Source organism: Xyrauchen texanus, chromosome 11 (assembly GCF_025860055.1).
Source record: "Xyrauchen texanus isolate HMW12.3.18 chromosome 11, RBS_HiC_50CHRs, whole genome shotgun sequence".
Lineage (NCBI taxonomy): Eukaryota > Metazoa > Chordata > Actinopteri > Cypriniformes > Catostomidae > Xyrauchen > Xyrauchen texanus.
The window spans coordinates 43,791,637-43,816,322 of NC_068286.1; the positions used below are offsets into that span (position 1 = coordinate 43,791,637).

Genomic DNA, 24,686 nt, shown 5'->3' on the forward strand with positions numbered 1-24,686 from the left:
TTTCTCTGAATCTGAGCATAGTTGAGCCAAATCTGTTTGTTACAGGACAGATCAAAGTTTAGGAGACCCAATATAAGTTGTAATTCAATTTTGACATGTCAGTTGCTCTCTGGCTATCTGTTTGAAAGAAAAAAATGGCCTTTTGTGTACATGCTCACTATTAAAAACTCACCTGTTTGCAGTGTGCTACGATCAGAGGCGTCATGCCCATTCAGATTCAAATAATGCAATTAAATTATTATTGCATGTACAAACAAATGCCTGTGGAAGAAATCTTTATTCACATGTTTACATTTTGTCAGTCAAGTAACATACGTTGCACCAAGGGATTGTGCAGCATTTTGGATAAATATAAACTCATCTATTGCAACTTCAGCCAACCATGTGTGATCTCTGCCATACAGTCTAATATAGATTATGTCTTTGTTTTTTTATGTCTATGATTGGTCGCTGTTCATGTACTGTGGTGCTGAAATGCATTTGACAGGTTTTACTGTGTGTTTACACTCTTTTCATAATGTTCAGTGTAAATCGTTATGTGAAAAATTATGTGCTCTTTCACAGGTATGGTAACAGCACTGGGCTGTATAAAGTTCGTGTGGGTGATTATCACTCTCTGGTTCCTGAGGAGTATGAGGAAGAGTATGCTGTGGAGAAGATCATCCTTCACTCACGCTACCACTCTGACAGCAATGACTATGACCTGGCACTGGTGCGTTTGTCTGGCCACAGAGCTCACAGGGGTCTCATAGGCGAGTGCATCAGGCTGAGTCGTTTTGTCCTGCCCGCCTGCCTGCCAGTTCGGAAAGAGAGAGTGCCAAAAGGCATTGCCAACTGCTTCATTACGGGCTGGGGGGACACGGGTAGGAGATGCCATGAAATACACACACACACACACACACACTCACTCACACACACACACACACACACACACACACACACACACACACACACACACACACACACACACACACAATTCATCCATATACACTCTTAAATAGATTATACAACATATCCACAATAGTATGTCTTTATATTAGGGCTGTCAATCAATAAAAAAAATTTGCTGATTAAAAATGGAATGACAGCAATATGCATCAACACGAAACCTCAAGCTGTCTGTCTTGAATTCAGGGATGCTTTGAGCTCAATTAGAGGTGAGTGTGAGTGTGAATGTGAGTGTGTGTGTGTGTGTGTGTGTGTGTAAGATGAAGGAACTCTTTTGAATAGCGAAAGCTGACAGACTTAAGATGTGATCAGACAGTGTGAAAGCAGAACTGACAGCAGTAAGAGATAATCACACACTCACTGAGACACAGCCTACTTTGTTCTGTCTGAAACAATCTCTCTCTCGCTGTGTCATTCTTACCCACTGTTTCAAACACAGAGAGACACACATTTGTGTTGTCGTACACCGAACAGCCACAGCATTAAAACCACCTGCCTAATATTGTGTAGGTACCCCTTGTGCTACAAAACAGTGCCAACCTTCATCTCAGAATAGCATTCTGAGATACTATTGTTCTCACTACAATTGTACAGAGTGGTTATCTGAGTTACTGTAGACTTTGTCAGTTCAAACCAGTCTGGCCATTCTCTGTTGACCTCTCACATCAACAAGAGATTTCCATCCACAGAACTGCTGCTCACTGGATGTTTTTTGGTTTTGCCACCATTCTGAGTAAATTCTAGACACTGTTGTGCTTGAAAATCCCAGGAGATCAGCAGTTACATAAATGCTCAAACCTGCCCATCTGGCACTAACAATCATCCATGCGTTTATCTAATCAGACAATCATGTGGCATAAAATCATGCAGACACGGGCCAGGAGCTTTAGCTAATGTTCACATCAACCATCAAAATGGGGAAAAATTTGAAAAATGTGGCATGATTGTCTTGTGTTAGAAAGCACCATTAAGTATAGGGCCTTTCCCACTGGTGGTACTAAAGTCTGTTTTAGGTACTTTTTTCCGGGATTAGTTATGCTCCAAATCTTAATACTAGGGGATATTGAACAAAACCCTAACCCTGAGAATGAACCATAGTGATAGCGATGCTTGTCTTAGAAAGCACCACTAAGTATAGGGCCTTTCCTACTGGCGGTACTAAAGCCTGTTTTAGGTACTTTTTCTGGGATTAGTTATGCCCCAAAGCTTAATAATAGCGGATAAAAAAAATAAAACCCTAACCCAGAGTATGAACAATAGTAATAGCGATTCTTGTCTTAGAAAGCACCACTAAGTATAGGGCCTTTCCCACTGGCGGTACTAAAGCCCGTTTTAGGTACTTTTCTCCAGGATTAGTTATGCCCCAAAGCTTAATAATAATGGATTTTGAAATAGGGCCTTTCCCACTGATGGTACTAAAGCCCGTTTTAGGTATTTTTCCCAGAGGCTAGTGCTCTTCATTGTTTTCGCACCTAAGGAATTATAGTTTCTCAAAGCCGTTTTAGGGGACATTTTTAGCTCCTACTCCAGGGTAGATACTTTTGGGGTGTTTATGGTCTGTGGGAGGTGCTGTAGTCTGTGATTGGTCAAAAACCTGCATTGAGAAAGGAGAGGAGCTCCATAGCCACCAATAGTAAACAACTAGCTGCTAGCATGCTACTGAGAGGATTGCACTAACTTTACAATTCCCTTAACAGAAATAACATAACAAATAATGTATCCAAAGAGAATTACTCATTTCACGTTCATATGTATGTGTGCGACTTCATGGGGAGACAAGATGTAAGTTTTCATCACACCTGTACTGTGTGACTATGAAGAAAATAAAGTTTTCTGGATTACTACATTGACTTTTCCTGGGATGATGGATATAAATAATCAGATGTTTCTCAAGAGTGATTAATTTAACTTTATTATACACTAAACCATCATTAAATCTAGTTTACATGAGGGAAGTATTGCACGCCTGTTACTGCGTGGTTAACTTGCATCAAGACGTCTTTAAATCAATGATTGAGTATTTCAGTACAGTAATATATGTCGAGTCATAAAAGCCTTTATCGTTAAAGATCGCATTCAACATGTTGTCTGCTGAGTTCAGCATGTGCTGCACGGTTAAACAGCGCTTTTGCTGCCTCATCTCATCTCTCTGGTTGCAGCACGGTGCATCGCACATGCTTTGTCAGAAAACTGGAAAATGCTGCCTTTGGAGGCTGTATAATAATGGATGAAGGTAGGATGAAATAAGGTGTCTTATAAACTGTTCAGAGAGTTAATTCATTCAAAAACACTGTTGTTAAACCATTAACTTATAAGGCAGCTACCTACGTTTTCCGATGCAGCAAGTTCGTATAAAACAGCCCTAAAAAACAACAGTGTCGCTCAGATCCCAGCGTCCTCCATTAGTGTTGTTGATTTTGTTGTTGTTGCTATTGAAACGTTCCTTGTTCTCATCTAGAAAGTATCTAAGGGAAAAGTCCCAGAACTATAGGTGGGAAATAACTTTTGTTAGCACTAATAAAATTCCTGCTACTGATCTAACATCGACTATATGGATCATAACATTGATCAGCTTCACATATTTACGCAGCTAACAAACATTCTGCATTCTTTTAGTGTAAAAACACTTCAACAGAAATGCAGAGTTTAACAGAATAGTCCATCAAAAAATGAAAATTCTCTCATCATTTACTCACCCTTATGCCATCCCAGATGTGTATGACTTTCTTTCTTCTGCAAAACACAAATTAAGATTTTTAGAAGAATAAAGTCAACAGGATCCAAAAATGTGAAGGTCCTAAATGCACATAAAGACAGCATAAAAGTAATCCATACAAGTCTAGTGGTATAATCCATGTCTTCTGAAGCGATCCAGTCAGTTTTGGGTGAGAACAGATCAGAATTTAACTTCTTTTTCACTTTAAATCACCTTGGTGATCATGATTTCAAGCTCTATTACACATACTTGGACCATCTAGCGCTCTGCGCGTATGTCATGCATTAGGAAGTGTAATCAAGCTTGAAATCATGATCGTGTGTTTTTACCCAAAACCAATCAGATCACTTTAGAAGACCACTGGAGTCTTATGGATCACTATGCTGCCTTTATGTGCTTTATGGAACTTCAGAGTTCTGGCCACCATTCACTTGGATTTTATGGACCTACAGATTAGAAATATTCTTCTAAAAAAATCTTCATTTGTGTTCTGCAGAATAAAGAAAGTCATACACATCTGGAGTAAATGATGAGAGAATTTTTACATTTTTGAAGAACTATTCCTTTAAGGAATGTATTCAAACAACAATGACCATAGGCTGAATTGGAATGTCTCTTGAATTTACATGAATTCATGCTCTTGGCAGGCAATTATTCACAGCACAAAACAAATTGTGTTCAGCACACACGTCTATCCTCATTGCAGCACCATGTTTATCCTCCGTATTCAATGTAGTCTGTCTCAGCCGTATATTTATGCGTATGTAGTTTTGTCAACCTGTCCATGTTGGCATCTGCTTTAATTGTCTCCATATAACCAAGTGACAGATGAATTTGTTCCAAAATAATTATTAAATAAGGTTGATTGCACACATGGTCTTTGATGTCAACAACAAAAGATCTGAGAAGTTTTTTCTCCTCCCTTTTAAAAGTTTATTTAGATTTTCTAAATAAACACCATTACTGCATATGGTTAGTTGTATTGTATTTTTTTTCAAAGCAGATTCAGCAAAGACTTGTAACCCACCAGTTGAGAACCGCTGCCGTATAAAAGAAAGATAACAGAATGTGAGAAAAATGAATTGGAAAGATCTCTCAATATCTGCTTAAAGGAATATTCCAGTTTCAATACAAGTTAAGCTCAATCGACAGCATTTGTGGCGTTATGTTAATTAACACAAAAATGTATTTAGACTTGCCCCTCCTTTTCTTTAAAAAAAGCAAAAATGGAAGTTACAGTGAGGCACTTACAATGGAAGTGAATGGGGCCAATTTTTGGAGGGTTTGAAAACAGAAATGTAAAGCTTATAATTTTGTAAAAGAACTTACATTAATTCTTCTGTTAAAACTTGTGTATTATTTGAGCTGTAAAGTTGTTTAAATTGTTATTTTTACAGTCGTATTAGATTTGTTGATTACATCCTCATGGTCACAAAGTTGTAAAATTGGCTATAACTTTACACAGAAAGTTATTTTATCACACTAAATAATTTTACACTCATATCCGTTATGTCTTGTGGCAATACTTTTGAAACAGTGAGTATTTTAACGTTCAAAAACTGGCCCCCATTCACTTCCATTGTAAGTGCCTCACCGTATCCTCCATTTTTGCTTTTTTTAAAGAAAAGTAGGGTCAAGTCTAAATACGTTTTTAATTTAATTAATGTTAATTAACATTATGCCACAAATGCTGTCGAGTACGGAAGTAACCAGGACGTTCCCTATCTGTCACTCACTCGACATTGTGCCGATGAAGTGACACTAGGCGTCCCCTTCAAAAATGCCACAACTAGCTGCACTGTGTTACGTGATCTGGCGATGCGAGATGGGCAGACTACTGTGTGCCTCGTAGCCAGCACACAATACTGACATGTAACCTCCCCCGATGCTGTTATGAGCTTTGAACAGCCCTTCGGGGACAAGTCGACTGCCCAAAGAAAGAATAGGGGCAGGCTAGCCCAGTCATGCCTTTTCCCTCTTTTCACATTTTCTCCCCGAAAAGAGTGATAAAATACGGTCTTGCTGACTCTTTTTCATCAGAAGTAAGTCATGTGGAGAAGTCCCATGGTAGGTCCTACCCAACAGGGGAGGAGTTTCTACAAACATGGTGACTGGGTCAGAGAGCGCTCTGCCCAAGGAAGACGCAGTTTATCAACAGGGAAACTATTTAGTGGAAGATATACGTTGCATGGGGTTACCTGCAGGGAACAAGCACATGTGGAGCACCTACCCCAGTACAGGGCTTAGTTAGCACATGTACTGGGCCGGCAGCGGGTTTCTCCGCAAACTCATCTGCCACAGGGCTAGGAGGAATTCATCCAGGGAACACTTCTTGTGAACACTACTGGGAGTCATCAGTGCATGTCTTCAGCTCAGTGGAGGTGAAAGGCACTATGCACAAGCCATACACCCGGCCAACTGTCCCGGACTTACCTCTTTGTTCCTGCTAAGACACGGGATGAAACTGGCTCAACCCGGAGATTGTAGAACCTTGCAAAGGGGTTGGGTGTTGCCCAGCCCGCTGCTCTGCAAATTATTCTCTCTGTTAGAGAGGCGCCACTGCTCAGGGCCCAGGAGGCCGCCACACTCCTGGTAGAATGGGCTTGTAGCCCTGCGGGAGGTGGCACGTGCTTGACACGAGGAGTGTGATGTCCGAGAACCAAGTCTGGGTGGGCCAGTAGGGTGCTACTAGGACGACCTGCGCCTCGTCCTCCCTAACCTTATACAGGGTCTGTGCAAGTAGGCTCACTGGGGAAACCGCTGTAGAGTTGAGGTCACCCGGGATGTGAGTGGCTCGCAGCGAAACGAGGTGCCACTGACTCCAGAGGAGGTGACGGTGGGCGAGGTGTGACATACGACGGGAGCGTAAACTGCCTTGGCAGTTGATGTATGCCACTGTTGTCGTGTTGTCTTTACGAGCTAACACATACTTGCCCTTGCTCAAGGCCCAGAACCTCCACAGGGAAAGCAGTATTGCCAACTTGAGAAAGTTGATGTGCCAATGTAGCCGTGGGCCCGTCCAGGAGCCGGCGGCTGCGTGCCCTTTGCATACAGTGCCCCAGCCCGTTTTGGAGGTGTCGGTCGTAACCACGTCACACATGGATACCTGTTCTAGGGGAACACCTGCCCATAGAAAAGTGAGGTCGGTCCATGGGCTGAAGAGGCGGCGACAGACTGGCCTGATCTTGGGACTCGAGTCTGGAGCCAGCGCAGAAGTGATCTCATATGCATCAACCCGAGCGGTGTGGCCACCGCCGAGGATGCCATATGCCCCAGGAGACTCCGAAATTGTTTCAGTGGAACCACTGTCTTCTGTCTTCCTTCAAACATGTCAGCACCGGCTAGGTGCGCTCGTTCGTAAGGCGTGCCATCATCTAGACTGAGTGCAACTCCAGACCAAGAAAAGAGATGCTCTGAACCTGGAGGAGCTTGCTCTTTTCTCAGTTGACCCGAAGCCCTAGCCGGCTGAGTTGCAAGAGCACCAGGTCCCTGTGTGCACACAACACATCCTGAGAGTGAGCTAGGATTAGCCAGACATCAAGATAGTTGAGGATGCTAATGCCCACTTCCCCAAGAGCTGCCTCTGCAACCTTCGTGAAGACTCGAGGGGACAGGGACAGGCCGAAAGGGAGGATCTTGTACTGGTATGCCTGGCCTTCGAACGCAAACCGCAAGAAGTGGGCAGTGGTGGCTCAGTGGTTGAGGCTCAGGGTTACTGACCAGAAGGTTGGGGGTTCAAGCCCCAGCACCACCAAGATGCCACTGTTGGGCCCTTGAGCAAGGCACTTAACTCCAGGTTGCTCCGGGGGGATTGTCCCTGTAATAAGTGCACTGTAAGTCGCTTTGGATAAAAGCGTCTGCCAAATGCATAAATGTAAATGTGAAGTGTCTGTGCCAAGGTAGAATCAAGACGTGGAAGTATGCGTCCTTCAGTGCTACTGCCGCGAACCAATCTTGATGCCGGACACTTGCAAAAACCACCTGCTTAATATTGTGTAGGTCCCCCTCGTGCTACAAAACAGTGCCAACCTTCATCTCAGAATAGCATTCTGAGATACTATTGTTCTCACTACAATTGTATAGAGTGGTTATCTGAGTTACCGTAGACTTTGTCAGTTCAAACCAGTCTGGCCATTCTCTGTTGACCTCTCACATCAACAAGAGATTTCCATCCACAGAACTGCTGCTCACTGGATGTTTTTTGGTTTTGCCACCATTCAGAGTAAATTCTGTGATTTTCGCAGCAGGTGATGATTGCCGCGAACCAATCTTGATGCCGGACACTTGCTAAAATGCTGCTTGCTAAATATGACCGCACCCAGGAATAACACACAAGCAGAAGAGCATCTTTAAAAAGACACACATTTAAAAAGACAATCTGTGTGTGCCGCACTTTTAGATTATACTCTTTTAGGAAAAAATACTCCGGCAGAACAAAACTAAAAGAGTATATTCTGAAAAAGCGCCCAGGGGCACTGCAGAGAGGGGAGAAAGTCGTTGTAATGCGCCGTCAGTGATCGAGCAGAGATGAATGGGAAGCCGTGGGAATTCAGCTCAGTGAACATTGACTGCTTGGCTCCGAAGAGAAAATCTGAATGAGCGGTCCACACGCCAGCTCCTTTATACCCGTATGTGCGGGAGAGTGGCATGCAATGCCACTGGCCAATTCCCATTGGCCATTTATCAAAGATCAGAGGTGTCTCGGACTCCCAAGAGTGACTCCTAGTGTCACTTCATCAACACAACTTCGAGTGAGTGACAGATAGGGAATCCTTTTTATAATAGAATGTTTGTAACATAATAGCAAAGACACAAATCTGCTGTTTGAATATGATGAGGGACAATTGGGATGTTAAATGATGTCATTAGTGTGATTGTCCAACAAGATGTCCAGTGAGACATCAAATATTGAAACAACTAACATCAGTTACATATACATACATAAAACTATTACAAACATAAATTATCATTGGGGGATCACATTTGTTTTTTAATCCAAATAGGCTACAAACACAGAGATCTTTCCTATGGCCACATCTGTCCAGCTGTCTAGTCTAATCTAAAAAAGAAAAACAGGACACTAGTCAACATCCACACAGAGGTTTATCTCACAGAACTCTTAATCAGGGCTCGACAGCAAACAGCATTAGGAAATCATCAAGAAATTGTGGTGGGTAATTACAATGTCAATGTCAAACATATATAGATTATCATGTGGATCTTTGACATGCTTTGATAATGGGGTTTTAATTTAAATGGGCTGTGTTCCGTTGTAAATCACCAATAAATGTCTTGCACAAGTCTTTGATTTGAATCAGCCTTCTTTCTTTCTAGAAGTAGTCCTCTCTCAGTATGCAGACTTTAGTATTCTTAACAGAATGATAAAGTAGTCCAAGTTAGATGAATGAAGTGTGTGATTACACTGGCAGAAAAGTGACAGTACACCACATTGCATACGTGAACACTTAAGCTTGATCGCTTCCAGACTTCAAGAAATCATTTGTATGCATACAGGTGAACTGGATGGAGCACTATTTAGACTTAAAAAGCGTTCACCCAAAAATTGAAATTCTGTCATCATTTACTTATGCAGTTGCAAACTTATATGACTTGTTTTGTCTGTGGAACACAAAATGAGATTAGGGCGGCTGTGGCTCAGTTGGTAGAGTGGGTTGGCCACTAATCGCAGGGTTGGCCCACAGGACTCCACATGCTGAAGTGTCCTTGGGCAAGACACTGAACCCCAAATTGCTCCCAATGGCAGGCTAGCGCCTTGCATGGCAGCTCTGCCGCCATTGGTGTGTGAGTGTGAATGTGTGGGTGAATGGGACACAGTGTAATGCGCTTTGGTAACCTCTACGTTTAAAGTACAAGTGCAGACCATTTACCATGAGAAGTTTGGCATAATGTTAGCCTTCACCGTGCACTTTTATCTTTTTTTGCAGTCCCTAACATTTTGATTATCATCAACTTGCTAGTTGCGTCATAGAGAGGGACAATGTTATTCCATAGATAGAGCATTTGATTGGACAAAAATCTGTGTGGTTTAACATGAGTCATCAGTATTTTGGTTTGCTTTCTAAGTAGAGGAAGACTGTTAGTTTTAAATGCAAATATGGGTGATATTCATGAAATCTGTAAAGAAAAATGTCCTTGCCGCATTTTTTACGTTTTAAATGTCCAGGTGCGTATTTAGGACATTTAGCTACTAAAGGTTGTCTACTTAAAGAATATTAAAAGACCAATCAACAATATTCGTGTCTGAGGTCATTCAGACATTTTTTTATTTTATTTTACATGTGGAATGTTAAGAGGCATTGTGGCTGAGAACAGATATTAATTCTTATTTTTGAACATTTAAAAACGGAGAATGGACATTTTTAACAGAGATATTTCAATTGTCTTTGGATGGATGAAAATGACAGACAAAATGATGGAAATGGGTATTGTCGCTGTGTCTCCACTATGGTTTACTGTCAACAAAAGGACTTTTTTTCCTCTGTTCGTGTCACTGCATCACAACTGTATTTTTTATTAAGTTGGGGGAGAGATGGCTCTGCTGCAATAGTGCAGTAAGAGAGAAAAAGAGGAAAAGAATCAGGTTTCGAGGTAGAGAAAAAATAATCTAGTTATCTAGACCTGTGACCGTTTCCTTGAGTTATGAGAAAAAGCAGAGCATCAAGAGCAGCTTTTGATGCAATGAAAAGAACTTATAACGAATAAAATGTATAATCGATTTACTGTACACATATGATATTTGTAATTAACAGTATTTGAACTTAAACATATTGTGGATGGAGTTTAGAGTTTTTGTTGTTATTCAGCATCTTATGTTAACTTGATCTGGTTTTGATGAACAGGTTAGAAATGATTAGACATAACACAGTGATTGGGTGGGCCTGAATGCGAGTGTGTAGCACTTGCTCACCCAGGCCCACCCGAGGCTATGCCAGTGGTGTTGTGGTAATGAGATTTGGGAGGTAAAATATACGTACACAATGTCACAAGGTGGACCTAAATGGACCTAAAAGAAGACTAAATCTTTTTTTATATGGAAAATATAATTTGGAGTAAAATAGGACCAGTATTGTTAATTACATTTAGGAGCACACCAGCAAATAGTTAAACTCAAGCAAACACATGCATAGGGTCGTAATGGATTCTCTCTCTGTCTTGCTTTCTTCTTTTCTCAGGTCGTGCATATTCAAAAACTCTCCAGCAGGCCTCCATTTCTGTGTTGAGCAAGCGTCAGTGTGAGCAACGCTATTCTAACCAGTTCACCAGTCGAATGCTGTGCGCTGGCTCCTCCTACGATGACCACCGTGTGGACAGTTGCCGTGGAGATAGCGGTGGTCCATTGGTGTGTGAGAGGGAAAGTGGAAATTGGGTTGTATATGGGGTAACATCTTGGGGTCATGCGTGTCGACTGCAAGACGCACCTGGCGTGTACACCAAAGTGTCCACCTTCGTGCCCTGGATTAGGAAGGTTACTGGTCAATAGGATTGGATGAAAACGGCAGTCAACCAATAAAAGACATTGTGGCTATGCGGACAGAGAAATGAAGCACATTTTTAAGTAAGAGCTACATTAAACATGTTTCAGATAATAGTTTAAAACACTAGCACACTGTCAATACAAGAGTTTAAAGTAACTTTGGTATTCCAAATATGTCTTAAATGTCTATGGGAAAGGCAACTTATTGCATTATGTATAAAGTTGTACCTGGCATAAATATAGTCATCACATTATATTTTTGCACTGAATTTATGTAACAGTTGTAACGGACCATTATCAAAGTAATGCGTCCAGCAGTCTTAATTTGGTTTAATTTTGGGTCTTCATTCTTTTACTTAGATTTTTATTTTACTCTTGTACTTTTTCTTTATTTGGTGTCAAAATTGAAGCACTTCTAGGTTGAAGAGACCACAATTATTAGTGTGGAATTACTGAAGGTTGTAATGAAAGTGTGACTATTTGACTTTATACTTCATGCCATTACGAGAGCGAATGGGATGAGTAATGTTCCTATTTCATGTACTGTATAGAGCTTTGAAGAACATTCTGATGGCTTGAAATTACATCATACTTTAATGCTGAAGTGGGAAAATTCTGGAATTCTTGCCAAGAATTCAATTGAAATGACATACTCCTAGGATGTGGTTACCATGGCATTGCTAAGAAATCAACCACATCACCTCAACACATTAGGTGACATCATTACTTCTACACATGTACAATGACATCATTTGTTATAGATTTGTTATAGATGTTACAGATGTTCGTGATGATAATCAGACTGGGGCTTGCCACATCTTAACGTGAGGACAAAGAGGATATCACATACCATTCGAAAGTTTGGACACACCTAGACATTCTTTATTATATCTGTTTTCCACATTTTAGAATAATTGTAAAGCCATCACATCTACTGTATACACTCATACAAATGGAAATATGGGAATAATATAGTGGCCAACAATGTTAAATCAAATAGTTTCGTTTTTTTAAGCCACCCTTTGCACGAATACAGTTGTACTGAATGAGTTCTCATGTGTGCTATGCATTTGTTGGGTGCTTTTCCTTGACTATCTGTTTCAAAAAATGAAGTTAAAGTTCGTACATAAGCACAATTGTTATTTGTCTACAAAACAAATTTCAAGCATTTAAGCATACGCCTTTGAATCAAAATGGTTTTAATATCATATATTCAAACATGTATATTAAGTCAAGTGTGTCCAAACTTTTGACTGCAAGCATATTTGCCTAACATTTTACAGTTCGCAGTGCCACACTCTTACAGAAGCCAGTGAACAGGGAAATATGGGAATTATGTGCAATGCAAAAAATTATTTACAAATGTTTATACCCCCTTGTTTAGATCAGGAGGAGCATATCTTGCCTTATCCAGTAAGGATTGAAATTAGACAGTCTGTTTATGTGTCAATTTTTGGTTGTACGGAAACATTGCTATTACTTTGCTGGGCTAATGCTATAATTAATGATCACAAGCATGTTTTCTATTTGATATTATGGTTATAGTATACCTTCATGAACATGATTATAAAAGTAGTCTTTAGACTGCATTATCGACCGCTTTTTGAACACATCTTTGGACAAAAATTTGACTTATCAAAAGCCTTGTTATTTTGCATATTGTTAAAAAAACGGTAAATTTACAGTAAATAACCAGCAGCTGTGGTTGCCAGAGATTTACCATGAAAAATACGGTAACGATGTTTTGGGCTTTACGGGATCTAATTTTGATGCATGTATATTTTACTGTTTATATTATTAAATGATAAACTTGATGCATTAACCTTCTGAAACTGTAGAAATCTGGTTTCACTTTATAAGGTATTGTTAATCACCGTAGTAATTACAGAAGGGCACATAATGACAGGAAGTTCATCAATAGTGGCTCTTTCAGGAGCAATGACTAATAAACATGTAGTTTATTGCTCTGTGCTAAGTGCCACTCACTCAAACAATAAACACCATCAGGGTCACACATGTGAAATTAAAATAATGCAATAAACATTAAATAAACTATATAAAATATAACACAGAATACCACAATGTACATAACTGATATTAAAAATAAAAAGAAACATAGCTATTCTCATACAATATAATGAAATGTAATGGGTTACGCAGGGAATTCTGGTAATGCCCGATTATTTTTTTTTTACTGTAATTTTAACAATAATATACCATAAAAATGTGTAAAATAAGTACATATAAAAACATGTACTCTCTTGTTAAACATAATTAAAATTTTTACAGTTAATTATACAGGAAAATCCTACTTTTTACATATAAAAAATGTAAGTTGTTTTTACAGCGTTTTACCATAAAATTACATGTATTTTCTTTTTTTTTTAAATATATATTACAACTTTTTACCGTATATATCAATTAACTTTTTTTAACTGGAGCATTTTTACGATCTTTTACCGTTAAAATTATGGAAATTTTTTACAGTGCACAATCAAAGGTGATGCAGTTTAACTGCACTGCAGGCTTTTGTAAATTAAGTGTTTTTCTAATACATCAATCAGTCATGTTCTAATCTCCCATTAATCAGCTATACAATGAAAATGATAAAGCAAATAGTTATTTGTTCACACAAGGATCGATAAATTTAGTTTTGTTCTGTTTCTGTTTTGGGTTGTGTTTGTATTGACTTATGTATGTTTAAATATTTCTTGGTATGGTGGTACTGTATGGTGCTGTTTACTATTAAATGAGTTTGTCAAGTCCTGTGACATGTGAGGCACTATTCATGAGGACTGGTGTCATTAGCAGCAAAACAAACCAACAAAAATGGAAACTTTTTGGAAAAAATATACAAATGTCTTATAACCTCAGTTTGAAGCATTAAATGTGTTTATTGGTTTAAACATTTTTCATTTGTATTGTTCAAGAACAGGGCACTATTTTAAAAAGAAATGTCATGTGTGTCAAATTTGTTGATCACGGGGCTAACAAGCTCCCATGGAATGAGAAGAAAGGAAGTACAACTATGAAAGAAAGAAAACATGTTAAACTAAAGGAGAGTTTAGCCTATGTTAAACTTGGACATATAAGCCTATGTTAAAATCAATGTCTGAATGTGCAGCATGTGTTTGTGTTTGGTTTGCACATCAATCCATCCATCCATCCATCCATCCATCCATCCATCCATCCATCCATCCATCCAACCATCTTTGTTTTTTTAAGATGTTTCTAACATGGAATGAAGATTTAGTACTTATGAAAGTACTACACATATAATATATACAGGAAACAGGAAATCTGAACTTTGCCAACTTTTCTTTAAGTCTAGCTTGCTTTGTGGTTTGTAGAATTGGAACCATATTTATAGTGTAAGTTTAGACTCAAATAGGGAGTGGGGGAATGGAATAAGAGGATTTTGAATGCAGAACAATAATTGGCAACTTTCTGTAATATTCTTCTTTGTCCAGTAACATTGCTGTCAGCACCAATGCGTGAAAGAAAAAAACAATCCTGCCAAGGCACTGAGAACGTTTAAGAGAAAAGCATCAGTGTTACAGCGCCACCTTGTGGATGCTGTCAGATAGAATAATCTGCTTTATGGCCTCAAGAGACCAACGGTTCAATTTCTCAAACTGCCTACGCGACATGACTTTGGAAATATATACATAAAATAAATAACTAACCATAATGCAAGTTTTATTCATTAAAAATGTCAGAATGTTTTAATTTCTGATTATTCTCGGGCTCTCGGACGTTCTCTACGCGCAGGCGCGGACCCAAGTTCGCGCCACAACTGTAGCCCATGCGCAAAAGAGAAAGAGAAAAAAACAGAGAAGTCATTTTAGTTTTTTGAGCAGAAATACTAGATTTATCGACAGTATAACCAGTTTGACAGATAAGTTACAGATGTTTCTACACAGATAGTTTTAGGATTGGTAGGCCAAATTCATTATGCATTAGTGTACAAGTAACACTGCTAAATTTACATTAACACATCACGTGAATTTGTAATAATTTCTCAGTCTTAATGTTATGTATGTTTATTTTAGATCAAGGTTACCAGATTTTTAAAAATGAAAAACGGGGACATTTCAAGTTTAGAGGTCAATAGGCCTTTGGGATTTTATGAATTTTGATCATGGTCAATGTGATGTGCTGAACTATGCACTGTTATGAATGATTTTAGTTTAACTTAAAAATGTATGTTACCTGGTTGCCTTAAAATGTTTAGTATAACTATAAGGTTATAATACCAGAATTTAGTGATATGGGCTTATAAACTATCACACAACCACGGGTTGTACAGCAGAATTATGTGACAATGTCGGATAGGTTTCTAATGTTAGCATTTATAGTAAAAGAGAAAGTATATGATTCACTTGTTGCTGTATGTTGTTGTATTGAAGAGACGGTAATGAAATCGGCTTCTTACTTTACCGATGATTAAAGTAAGTCTTTACAGTCTTTCTTGTTTCCATGTAAACCTCCGTTCATGTATCTGCATAACCTCTGATAATGCCTTTATTCATTTATTTATTTCCAAAGGCGATGTTTCATAAGTCATGCTGAATGCTTGATCTGCTTGTCTGTTTACTATACATTGCTAAGAAAGAGAGAATGATCTCTGAGAAGAACGGAGAGAAAAATGCGTTTATTATTTTGCCAAGATTAAACAAAATGCAACTTTGGTGCAAAGAAAGTTGAAGCAGAGTTTTCATGGCATCTTTGTGCTCTCTGCTGGTTGTGTAAAGTTTGTGGAGGCATTTCAGACTCCCTGTCAGAGCATGATTTCATTAATTCTGTAATCGTAATTAATGATAATAATATGTCAACATTTATTGCCAGCCTGTAATATAAAGTAGCATAATGTAGTATTTTTGTATAGCTAAAATAGCTGGAAGTAGCTTATACCGGAAGTGGTCCATATTTAAGGTTGATAATGGTGGCACCCTAGTTTCGCTGAAAAATAAGGTAGATAAAATAATAGCTAGTATGTGCCTTACGTTGAAGTTTATAACAGTGATGATAATTCTCTTCAATTGCCTGTTCAAGTTCTTAATGACAAAACAGGCCCGACCAAGTAATCAGTGAAGGATAACGAATTAATTGAAGTTGCTGTAGCAAGCAGCCCCCTCTGTTGGTCAAAATAAACAGCACATGGTAGGCTTTGCTGCTCGGGCTAAGTTTCTTGCCATGTAATATAGTTCACTATGCAGGCTGTTGAACTCTCAGGAAAAACGGGGACATTTCCGGGGACAGCCCCGGTTTTTGGTGGTCTGTCCCCAGAAAACGGGGACGTGTGGTCACCCTACTTGATGACCACAGATGCGTCTCTGATAGGGTGATGCCTCAGATCTCCAAAAGGCTAGGAACTAGGTAGTTCTTGGATGGTCTGATCTGACCTGAAAAGTTTGAAAACCATGGACTTAGACTGACCTAGGCCTGACTTTACCAATCAAAATGTATTATATTTATTATTAGACATTTTTAACAAGCTCCTTCTTGTAACTCTGCAATGCCAGGTTGAGGCCCCAAGTTCTGAGAGGTTCAGACCTTCCAATGTTTGATATTTTATGCAATTAGAGTACTGAAACGTTTTATAAACAAGCACTACATGGTTTTATGTCAAACATGTAGCAGTAAACATCTGTAACTTCATTTGAACATTTCAAAGTTTTTTTTTAGCATGACTAATGGCTGTGCCCACAGGACAGAAGAACAGTCCGCAGATTTCCACATAATTGGAATGTCTGTCAGAGTTTTACACATTCGCCACCCCTCGCTTGTATGTTTATTAAGTATTTTGGCTATTCTGATTATGATTTCAGTTACCATTAAGAATGTAGGATTGTCAGCTCTGTTTAACATATTTTACCATTTTTAAATCCAGTCTGCATATTTCACCCAGAAAAACTGAATGGCAGAAATTGGCATTCACATTTCTGCCATTTAGTTTAATCCCAGTGGTCCAATTTGGAATGCCCAACGTCCAACGGAAAAAGAAGTTCTGCCTTATAGGAAAAGAGCCAATCACATTTTAGAAACAGACATCTCTGAGTGAAGATGACTAATAGCAGCCGGTGCCAGCCAAACATCACTTCAGTCTATTACGATGGACTTCAGAAAATGAACTGATGCCAACTCCAACCATAAGACATGGGATACTTCATATGCCATTGCCTGAACCTTGGATTTAGGATAGACCTCATCGAAATTACTTGCCGGTTGAACTGCGAAGCACCTCACTGATTTTTGCCTGTATCACCTCGGTCTAATGATGGACCACACTCTTAAAAATGGAATACATAGATTATCAATTAATTGCCAACAAAACCCTTCATCAGCCAACTAACAAGGACAATTGCATGTATGTGAACTTCTGCAATTAATCCAGGATGGACTTCAAAGACATCAGTTATTACAGTTTATTACAGTTTATACTAAATCTTTGTTTAAACACTGACCCTTAACACTTACTTTGTTTAATAATTTTAAACCATGACTTCAGTATACATAACTAATATTGGCATTATATTCATGATGTTAGTCAGAGGGGAATTGGCCCCCACAGTGAGTCTGGTTTCTCCCAAGGTTATGATTCTCCATTAACCATCATCTTATGGAGTTTTGTGTTCCTTGCCACAGTTGTCTTCGGCTTGCTCATTGGGGTTAAAAATACAATTATTATTTAATTACTCATTTTTAAACAATTCACAATCGTATTTTATCAAACTACACAATGAAGACTCTGTAGACATTATAGATATTACAGTTTCATTTTCTGTTAATGCATGATCTTCTGTAAAGCTGCTTTGAAACAATGTGTGTTGTGAAAGGTACTATACAAATAAAAATGACTTGACTTGACATCGCCTGTCAGTCTTTTAGTGATTTTTAGTGTGATCTGAGCTGAAGATGCACAATTTATACTAACATTGCTGTCATATTTGACTACTGATTTGAAATATGTTCTTTGATCGTAAACTTGACCAACCTTTTTGGATATTTAGGTCTTTTCCCATTCAAGTAGATATGAGCTGAACCGTTAAGCCACTTCTTCACATTGTAAATAGCTGCCCAGCCTGCCCGAGAGTGTTTCAAATATGGCCTCCGAGTGGACAGACTTGAATTGAAATGGACATTAGCCACAAAATTTGCACAGAAAATGTTGGCAGTTTCCATCTGGGTTTCCATCCATCTGCACATCAAACTATTTTTTATGTTAGTGCAGTCTGTGACCACTAGAGGGAAGTGTATAAAAATACACTAAAGATTACTGCATCTTTACATCCTGCAATAAGCTTCAAATGTGTAGATTTGTCTGAAAGACATTAAAGATTTTATGTAATATAAGACTTGAGAACACCAAGTACTGAGAGAAAAATACAATAGATTGAGCTGCATCTTTGTCTTCAGTTTGTGCAACGGTCCACCCCTGTAGGACCACCTCGATGACTTGTTGGTTAGTGCATTTCAACCACACATCCACAAACACACACAGAACATTGCAAGGACTGTTTTACTGAAACATGAATCTTTCCAGTGTTTATTGAATATATATATAGTTATTTACATATTTTCAAAGCACTTTCTCACTGTATTGAGGCAAATTGTTTTCAAAAATAAAAGTCACACTTTAAATTCATCAGCCAACCAGTTGCAGTCCAGTGGGCAGAGCTAAGGCTACCTGGCTACACACACACACACACACACACACACACACACACACATACATGCACGCAGACATGTTTTTACCCTTGCACATACATACACAATGACACTCAAATGATTCTCACTCTTCAGGTCAAATTGTGGACTGAGACTTTGACATCATAATGACATCACTGCATTGACCAGTTTACAGCCGATGCAGCAAGCTGAAAGACTCCAACAGGACTGTGCTCTTTATTTTCCATTAGTGATTCTTACAATTTTGCATCCTTACTTTGCCTGGCTGATTGATTGACTGATATATTTGCAAGAGTGAGGTTATGAACAGTGGTTGTGCCAGACATTGACTAATTCAGTTCTATATCCATGAAGTATAAAATCTAAAGCAGTAACTTTATGTCCAGTGTCTGATAGGGGAAATGATAGTATATATAGGTGGAGGTCTGTGGGGGCTTTTTTCAGATATGAAGTCTTTGTGCAGTCATTACTCGGCTGCATGTTCAAGGGTCACAGTTACATGATCGTATCTCACCGCCTGTTGTGTCTTTTTCAAAAGGTTACCTTTTGCAGCAAATATGTCATGTTGCCATGGACACATTAGATTTCCAGAGGCACCCATGTTTGGTGAGTTGCATTTTTTTCAACCTTTGCTCCGCAAGCTTGCATGTAGGAGGCATTGAGTACTTTTCAAATGTCTAGTTCGATTGGAGGTGTGAACCTGGAGCTTTGACCCCGAGGAGCAGTTGTTTGGTTAGGGCTACCTGACCTTCTGTAGTTCCTCTCTGAGCCAGGCTGGAAGAGGTTGACCCAATCTGTGTAGCAACTTAGACAATTCAATGTTCTGCTCCCTGTAGAACCTGGAGAGAAAGGCTCGTGACTAGAAAAAGAAAGAAAGCATATTTAGTGAGCAGAACAATTCAGAACAGAACAATTTACAAGGGTGTTTTATACATGAACCAGTGAGCAACCAACTACCATTATCATAGCAACCACCCAGAACAATCTAGCAACACATTTCTCAGGCACTTATTGAGTCTGAATAGATGTACAACTTACATCATTTCAGTAGTACAGCCAAATGACAATAGACAAAACATACTTCATGTGTTACACTTGCTATAGTTTACTTCCATGTTGTTTCTTTGTCAAATAGCAATGTCAAATGTAAATCAAATCAATCACAGAAACAGCGCCACATTGAGTAACAAATAGCATTTATAATATGTGTACATGAATATGGGATACTGATAATCAGAGGCAAAATGTGGCCACGATATGCCAAAGTGGGCCACGAAATGGGGCCTCGATATGTCTAATGGGGCCGCAATATGCTGAAGGGGGATGCGAATGTGGGCCGCATTATGATGAAGGGGACAACAAAACTTTGACCAGGACTACCGGTTGGAATAAAAGCAAACTGACTAAACAATATCAATGAGCTGAGATTTTGTGTTACAGACTTCAATCCTTTAGACATATGATGATGTTAATTAACATTTACACTAGCTTAAACGTTTGAAAGAGAACTTGATGTAAAAAACTGACTGTCACTGTCACACATACAAAATGGAATATTAAAATGAATACATTTTCCAGATTGTTGTGTTCATTTATTTCCTTTTGAAATTAGGATACAGTTCCTTAATATCATTATTTACTTATTTATATGGACTATTTATTATATTTACTTGGTTTTTACATATCATACATTATTTCATAGGAAACGTATTACCGCTGACAATTATGTGAGACAAAAAATGTTTCACAAAATTGTTTTTTTTAAATGACTTCTGTTTACAAATATGAAGGTTGCTTATTGGATTAATAAAGGTAAACATCACAAGATTCAGCTCAGGCCACGAGCTACGTGACACCAAAGCTGCGCTCTGCACGTTGCTAATGTCGCTTACACACTAGAGTTAACACGGCATCAGAGAACGCTGCAAATGCTTTGATTTCAATGCAGATGGTGTGTCGGAAGGACAGAGAGGGAAAATGCAATGGATTCCAATAGTTAAGTTACATCATGCGTCCAAAAGTTGAACATATTTAAACATTTGCTGCAACGCACTCTGGTGTCCAATGGGAATCTCGGAGAGGCGGGACTAGTAGTTGTGAAATAATTTTTTTTATAAAAACATGGTGGCCAAACTCCAACATGCGGTGTATTCATTCCCTGCACTCTTATATTTCTCTGTCAGGCTAAAAAGATAGTAATGGTCCAGAGAGAACCTGGAGAAGAGTTTCAATGTTGACGGGTACATTGACAAAAATATATATTTTAAATAGCCATCTGTATCCGTGACCGCCTCTAACCTCTGTAGTACACACCTTCCAAAAGGACCTTGTGCACTCTCATGCGCCAAATGCTCCATCTGAGCTTTCCCTAGTGTGTAAGTGTGGTGGCTAAAGTGCAGGGCTGTTAATCAGAAGGTCGCAGGTTCTAACCCCACGGTCACCACCATTGTGTCCTTGAGCAAGGCACTTAACTCCAGGTTGTTCCGGATTGTTGGGGGGATTGTCCCTGTAATAATTGCACTGTAAGTCGCTTTGGATACAAGCGTCTCCCAAGCGTAAATGTAAATGTAAGTGCCCTAAAAAGTATTTAAAGCTGCTGTCGGTTAATTATGATCTGATGGATTACCTCGTGCCTCGATTGGACTCGTTTATTTAATAATGCGGCGTCAGTTGTATTAAGACTTGCAGGTCTTGTGGACGTCGCCATCTTTGATATTTACTTAATGGTGTGTTCACATCATGTTGGAATTACTGTGATTCTGACTTGTAAAAAGCATACATGTCTTCGTAGAGCTCGTAATTACAAGTTGTAAACAAGACTGTAAACAGTCGTGACGTCGTGTGAAAAGAACCAATAAGGCAGCGTCCTCAACAGTTAAAGGTAGTGAATACATATTTTTGTTTGATATGTTATTGTGGCAACGTTACCTGGAGCGTTTTCTTTGTTCTTAAACATTTTGCAACAAAATATCAAGGAGAATTCATTAATTGATATAGTAATAAACATTTGGCTTTTATCAACAACAGAGCCGTTTTGGCGTTATGTGTGTTATCATAGAAACAAATAAATTCTGAGTTCCCATGACGTGAATGGCTCCAAGTAGAACCCCCGAGTTGCCATCTCGTAATTACAGTAACACCGACACGACGTGAAAGCAACATTAGTCAACTGTAACCTTTAAGCTTTTGTATGAACAGGACATTTCAACACTCACACCTGTAAGTAAATGTGGTTGTCAGTCCCAAACACTGACTCTGTGAACATAGCCAGAGTGCCCTTTTAAAAGAATGGTCCATCCAAAACTTGCACACACAGGTCATATGGACTGCATTGAAGGTGCCTTGCATGTACTGTACATTTTCTTAATTCTCCTTTTGTGATTCACAGAAAACCAACAGCATACAGAATTGAATAATGACAGAATACTTTGAACTACTCCTATCTACTTCCTTCTATGAGTCTTTTGTCGTGTGAATGGAAAAACAGAAAGGAAAATGAAAGACGAATTATGAAACAAGAGTTTGAGAGCAGTTATTAGCTATTCAGGACATGAGCCCTTGCAATATTGAACAGTCAGAGGTCAGTGTAAGTTCAAATACACACAAAGACTTGAATTCTCTTGTTTTACTTGTAGCTATGTATCTCTCTCTCCTCTCTCTCTCTCTCTCTCTCTCTCTCTCTCTCTATCTTGACCTATTCTACTCAATAATGGCATGCTTCTATAACGCAGTTGTAATCATTCATTAATGAATATTTAAAGGCTCCATTTTGCACAGAGTATACTGTTGGGAGGTGGTGCTGTTGTGAGGCGGTACCTCAGAGTCCATGGGTGGGTATTTGCGGCCCTTGCTCTTCCCCAAACACTTAGTCTTACCCCCCTCCAGCAGCTGGCACCAGAAGCCCTTCTGAGGATCAAACCTGTGAACACACAAAGAATTCACTCAGATCCTTTCATTTCTTCCTGACACTCTGTGATGGAGGAAATCTGGACTCCGTGGAAAACTCCTGAATGTTGTCACACACACACACACACACACACACACACACACACACACACACACACACACACACACACACACACACACACCTGTTGTGTTTCCATGTTTTATGGGGACTTTCCATAGACATAATGGTTTTTATACTAACCCTCACAGAAAACTTTCTGCATTTTTACATTTTCAAAAAACATAATTTAGTATGATTTATAAGCTGTTTTCCTCATGGGGACCGACAAAATGTCCCCACAAGGTCAAACATTTCGGGTTTTACTATCCTTATGGGGACACTTGGTCCCCACAAAGTGATAAATACACGCTCACACATACACACACACACACACGCTCACACACACACACACACACACACACATGTTTAACTGACAGATGTCTGCTGTAACCTTGTCTGGCTGTCAGATGAGACATGGCTTGGTTTGATAAACAGTTAGAAACACATCAGCAACCTCCAACAGCTCTCAGCCAAATGCCATGTAGTGTGTGTGTGTTTGTGTGTTAATTGGTTCTTTGACAAGGGAGTAAACAGAGGTTGCTTTAGAACATGAACTATGTCAAATGCACAAAAAAAGACAAAAATGTCTTTCTTGCTCTCCACCTGTCTTTCACTCTCTTGTTTACTGGTCTCACTTGCTCCTTTCCTTTTCTTGCTCTGCCATGTTCTCAGATAGTCTCCTTCACTAACTGTGCTTATGCACATATTTGCGCATAACATTGTGTCCTAAACACCAGATGTGACGCAATAAGATACGAGTGACACACAATTTTTATGTCCAAAAGAGTGTGTCATTAGACATTATTTGTTAATTAATTACTCACACAGCCTGGGGTGATGGTAAAGAATTCTACTCTGTTCCATTAGTTGTCAAATATACACCATTAAACATTAGAAACATGGAATGTGCATCCCATTTCTCTGACTCATCTTTGAGATGTTTCTACACTTTGATTGGAGTTCAAATTCAATTGATTGGACATGATTTGGAAAGGCACACACCTCTCTATATAAGGTGTCACAGCTGAAATGCATACAAGAGCAAAAGCCAAACCATGAGGTCAAAGGAACTGCCTGCAGAGCTCAGAGACAGGATTGTGTCAAGGCACAGATCTGGGGAAGGCTACAAAAACATTTTGGCTGCACTGAAGGTTCCCAAGAGCACAGTGGCCTCCATAATTCTTAAAAGGAAGTTTGGAACAACCAGGACTCTTCCTACAGCTGGCTGTCTGTCCGGGGAGTTTTTCAACGGCAGGGACTGGGGACTGGTCAGGGTTGAAGGAAAGCTGAACGCAGCAAAATACAGAGATATCTTTAATGAAAACCTGGTCCAGGGTGCACAGGACCTCAGAGTGAGCTGAAGGTTCACCTTCCAACGGGACAATGACCCTAAGCACACAGCCAAGACAACGCAAGTGTGGCTTAGGGACAACACTGTGAATGTCCTTGAGTGGCCCAGCCAGAGCCTGGACTTGAACCCAGTCAAACATCTCTGGAGAGACCTTAAAATGGCTGTTCATTGACTTTCCCCATCCAACCTGAAAGTGTTTGAGAGTATCTGCAGAGAAGAATGGCATAAAATTCCCAGATCCAAGTGTGCAAGGTTTGTCTCATCATACTCAAAACACTTGAGGCTGTAATCGCTGCCAAAGGTGCTTCAACTAAGTACTACGTTAAGGGTCTGAATACTTATGTCAATGTGATTTTTCAGTTTTTTTTTTTTATTTATGAATGTTCAATGTTATCAAAAATCAGATTTTTGCTTTGTTATTATGGGGTGTGGAGTATAGATTGATTTAAAAATAAATAATTGAAAGCATTTTACCAAA

At 39.3% G+C, this 24,686-nt stretch overlaps 2 protein-coding genes across 2 annotated transcripts in view; one reads left to right on the top strand and one right to left on the bottom strand.

Moving 5' to 3' along the window:
* Positions 1-15,097, top strand: part of prss12 (serine protease 12) — a 59,459-nt gene extending 44,362 nt beyond the window's left edge. The window contains exons 12-13 of the mRNA XM_052137394.1: positions 565-863; positions 10,858-15,097. Of these exons, the coding sequence (XP_051993354.1) occupies positions 565-863; positions 10,858-11,165 (607 nt within the window). The 3' untranslated portion in view covers positions 11,166-15,097. The remainder of the gene's footprint in view (positions 1-564; positions 864-10,857) is intronic.
* A 3,610-nt stretch (positions 15,098-18,707) lies between these two features.
* The window catches only part of ndst3 (N-deacetylase/N-sulfotransferase (heparan glucosaminyl) 3), an 85,675-nt gene continuing 79,696 nt past the window's right edge, over positions 18,708-24,686 (bottom strand). Inside the window, exons 13-14 of the mRNA XM_052137392.1 lie at positions 22,668-22,770; positions 18,708-19,710 (exon numbers count right to left, since the gene is read on the bottom strand). Of these exons, the coding sequence (XP_051993352.1) occupies positions 19,591-19,710; positions 22,668-22,770 (223 nt within the window). The 3' untranslated portion in view covers positions 18,708-19,590. The remainder of the gene's footprint in view (positions 19,711-22,667; positions 22,771-24,686) is intronic.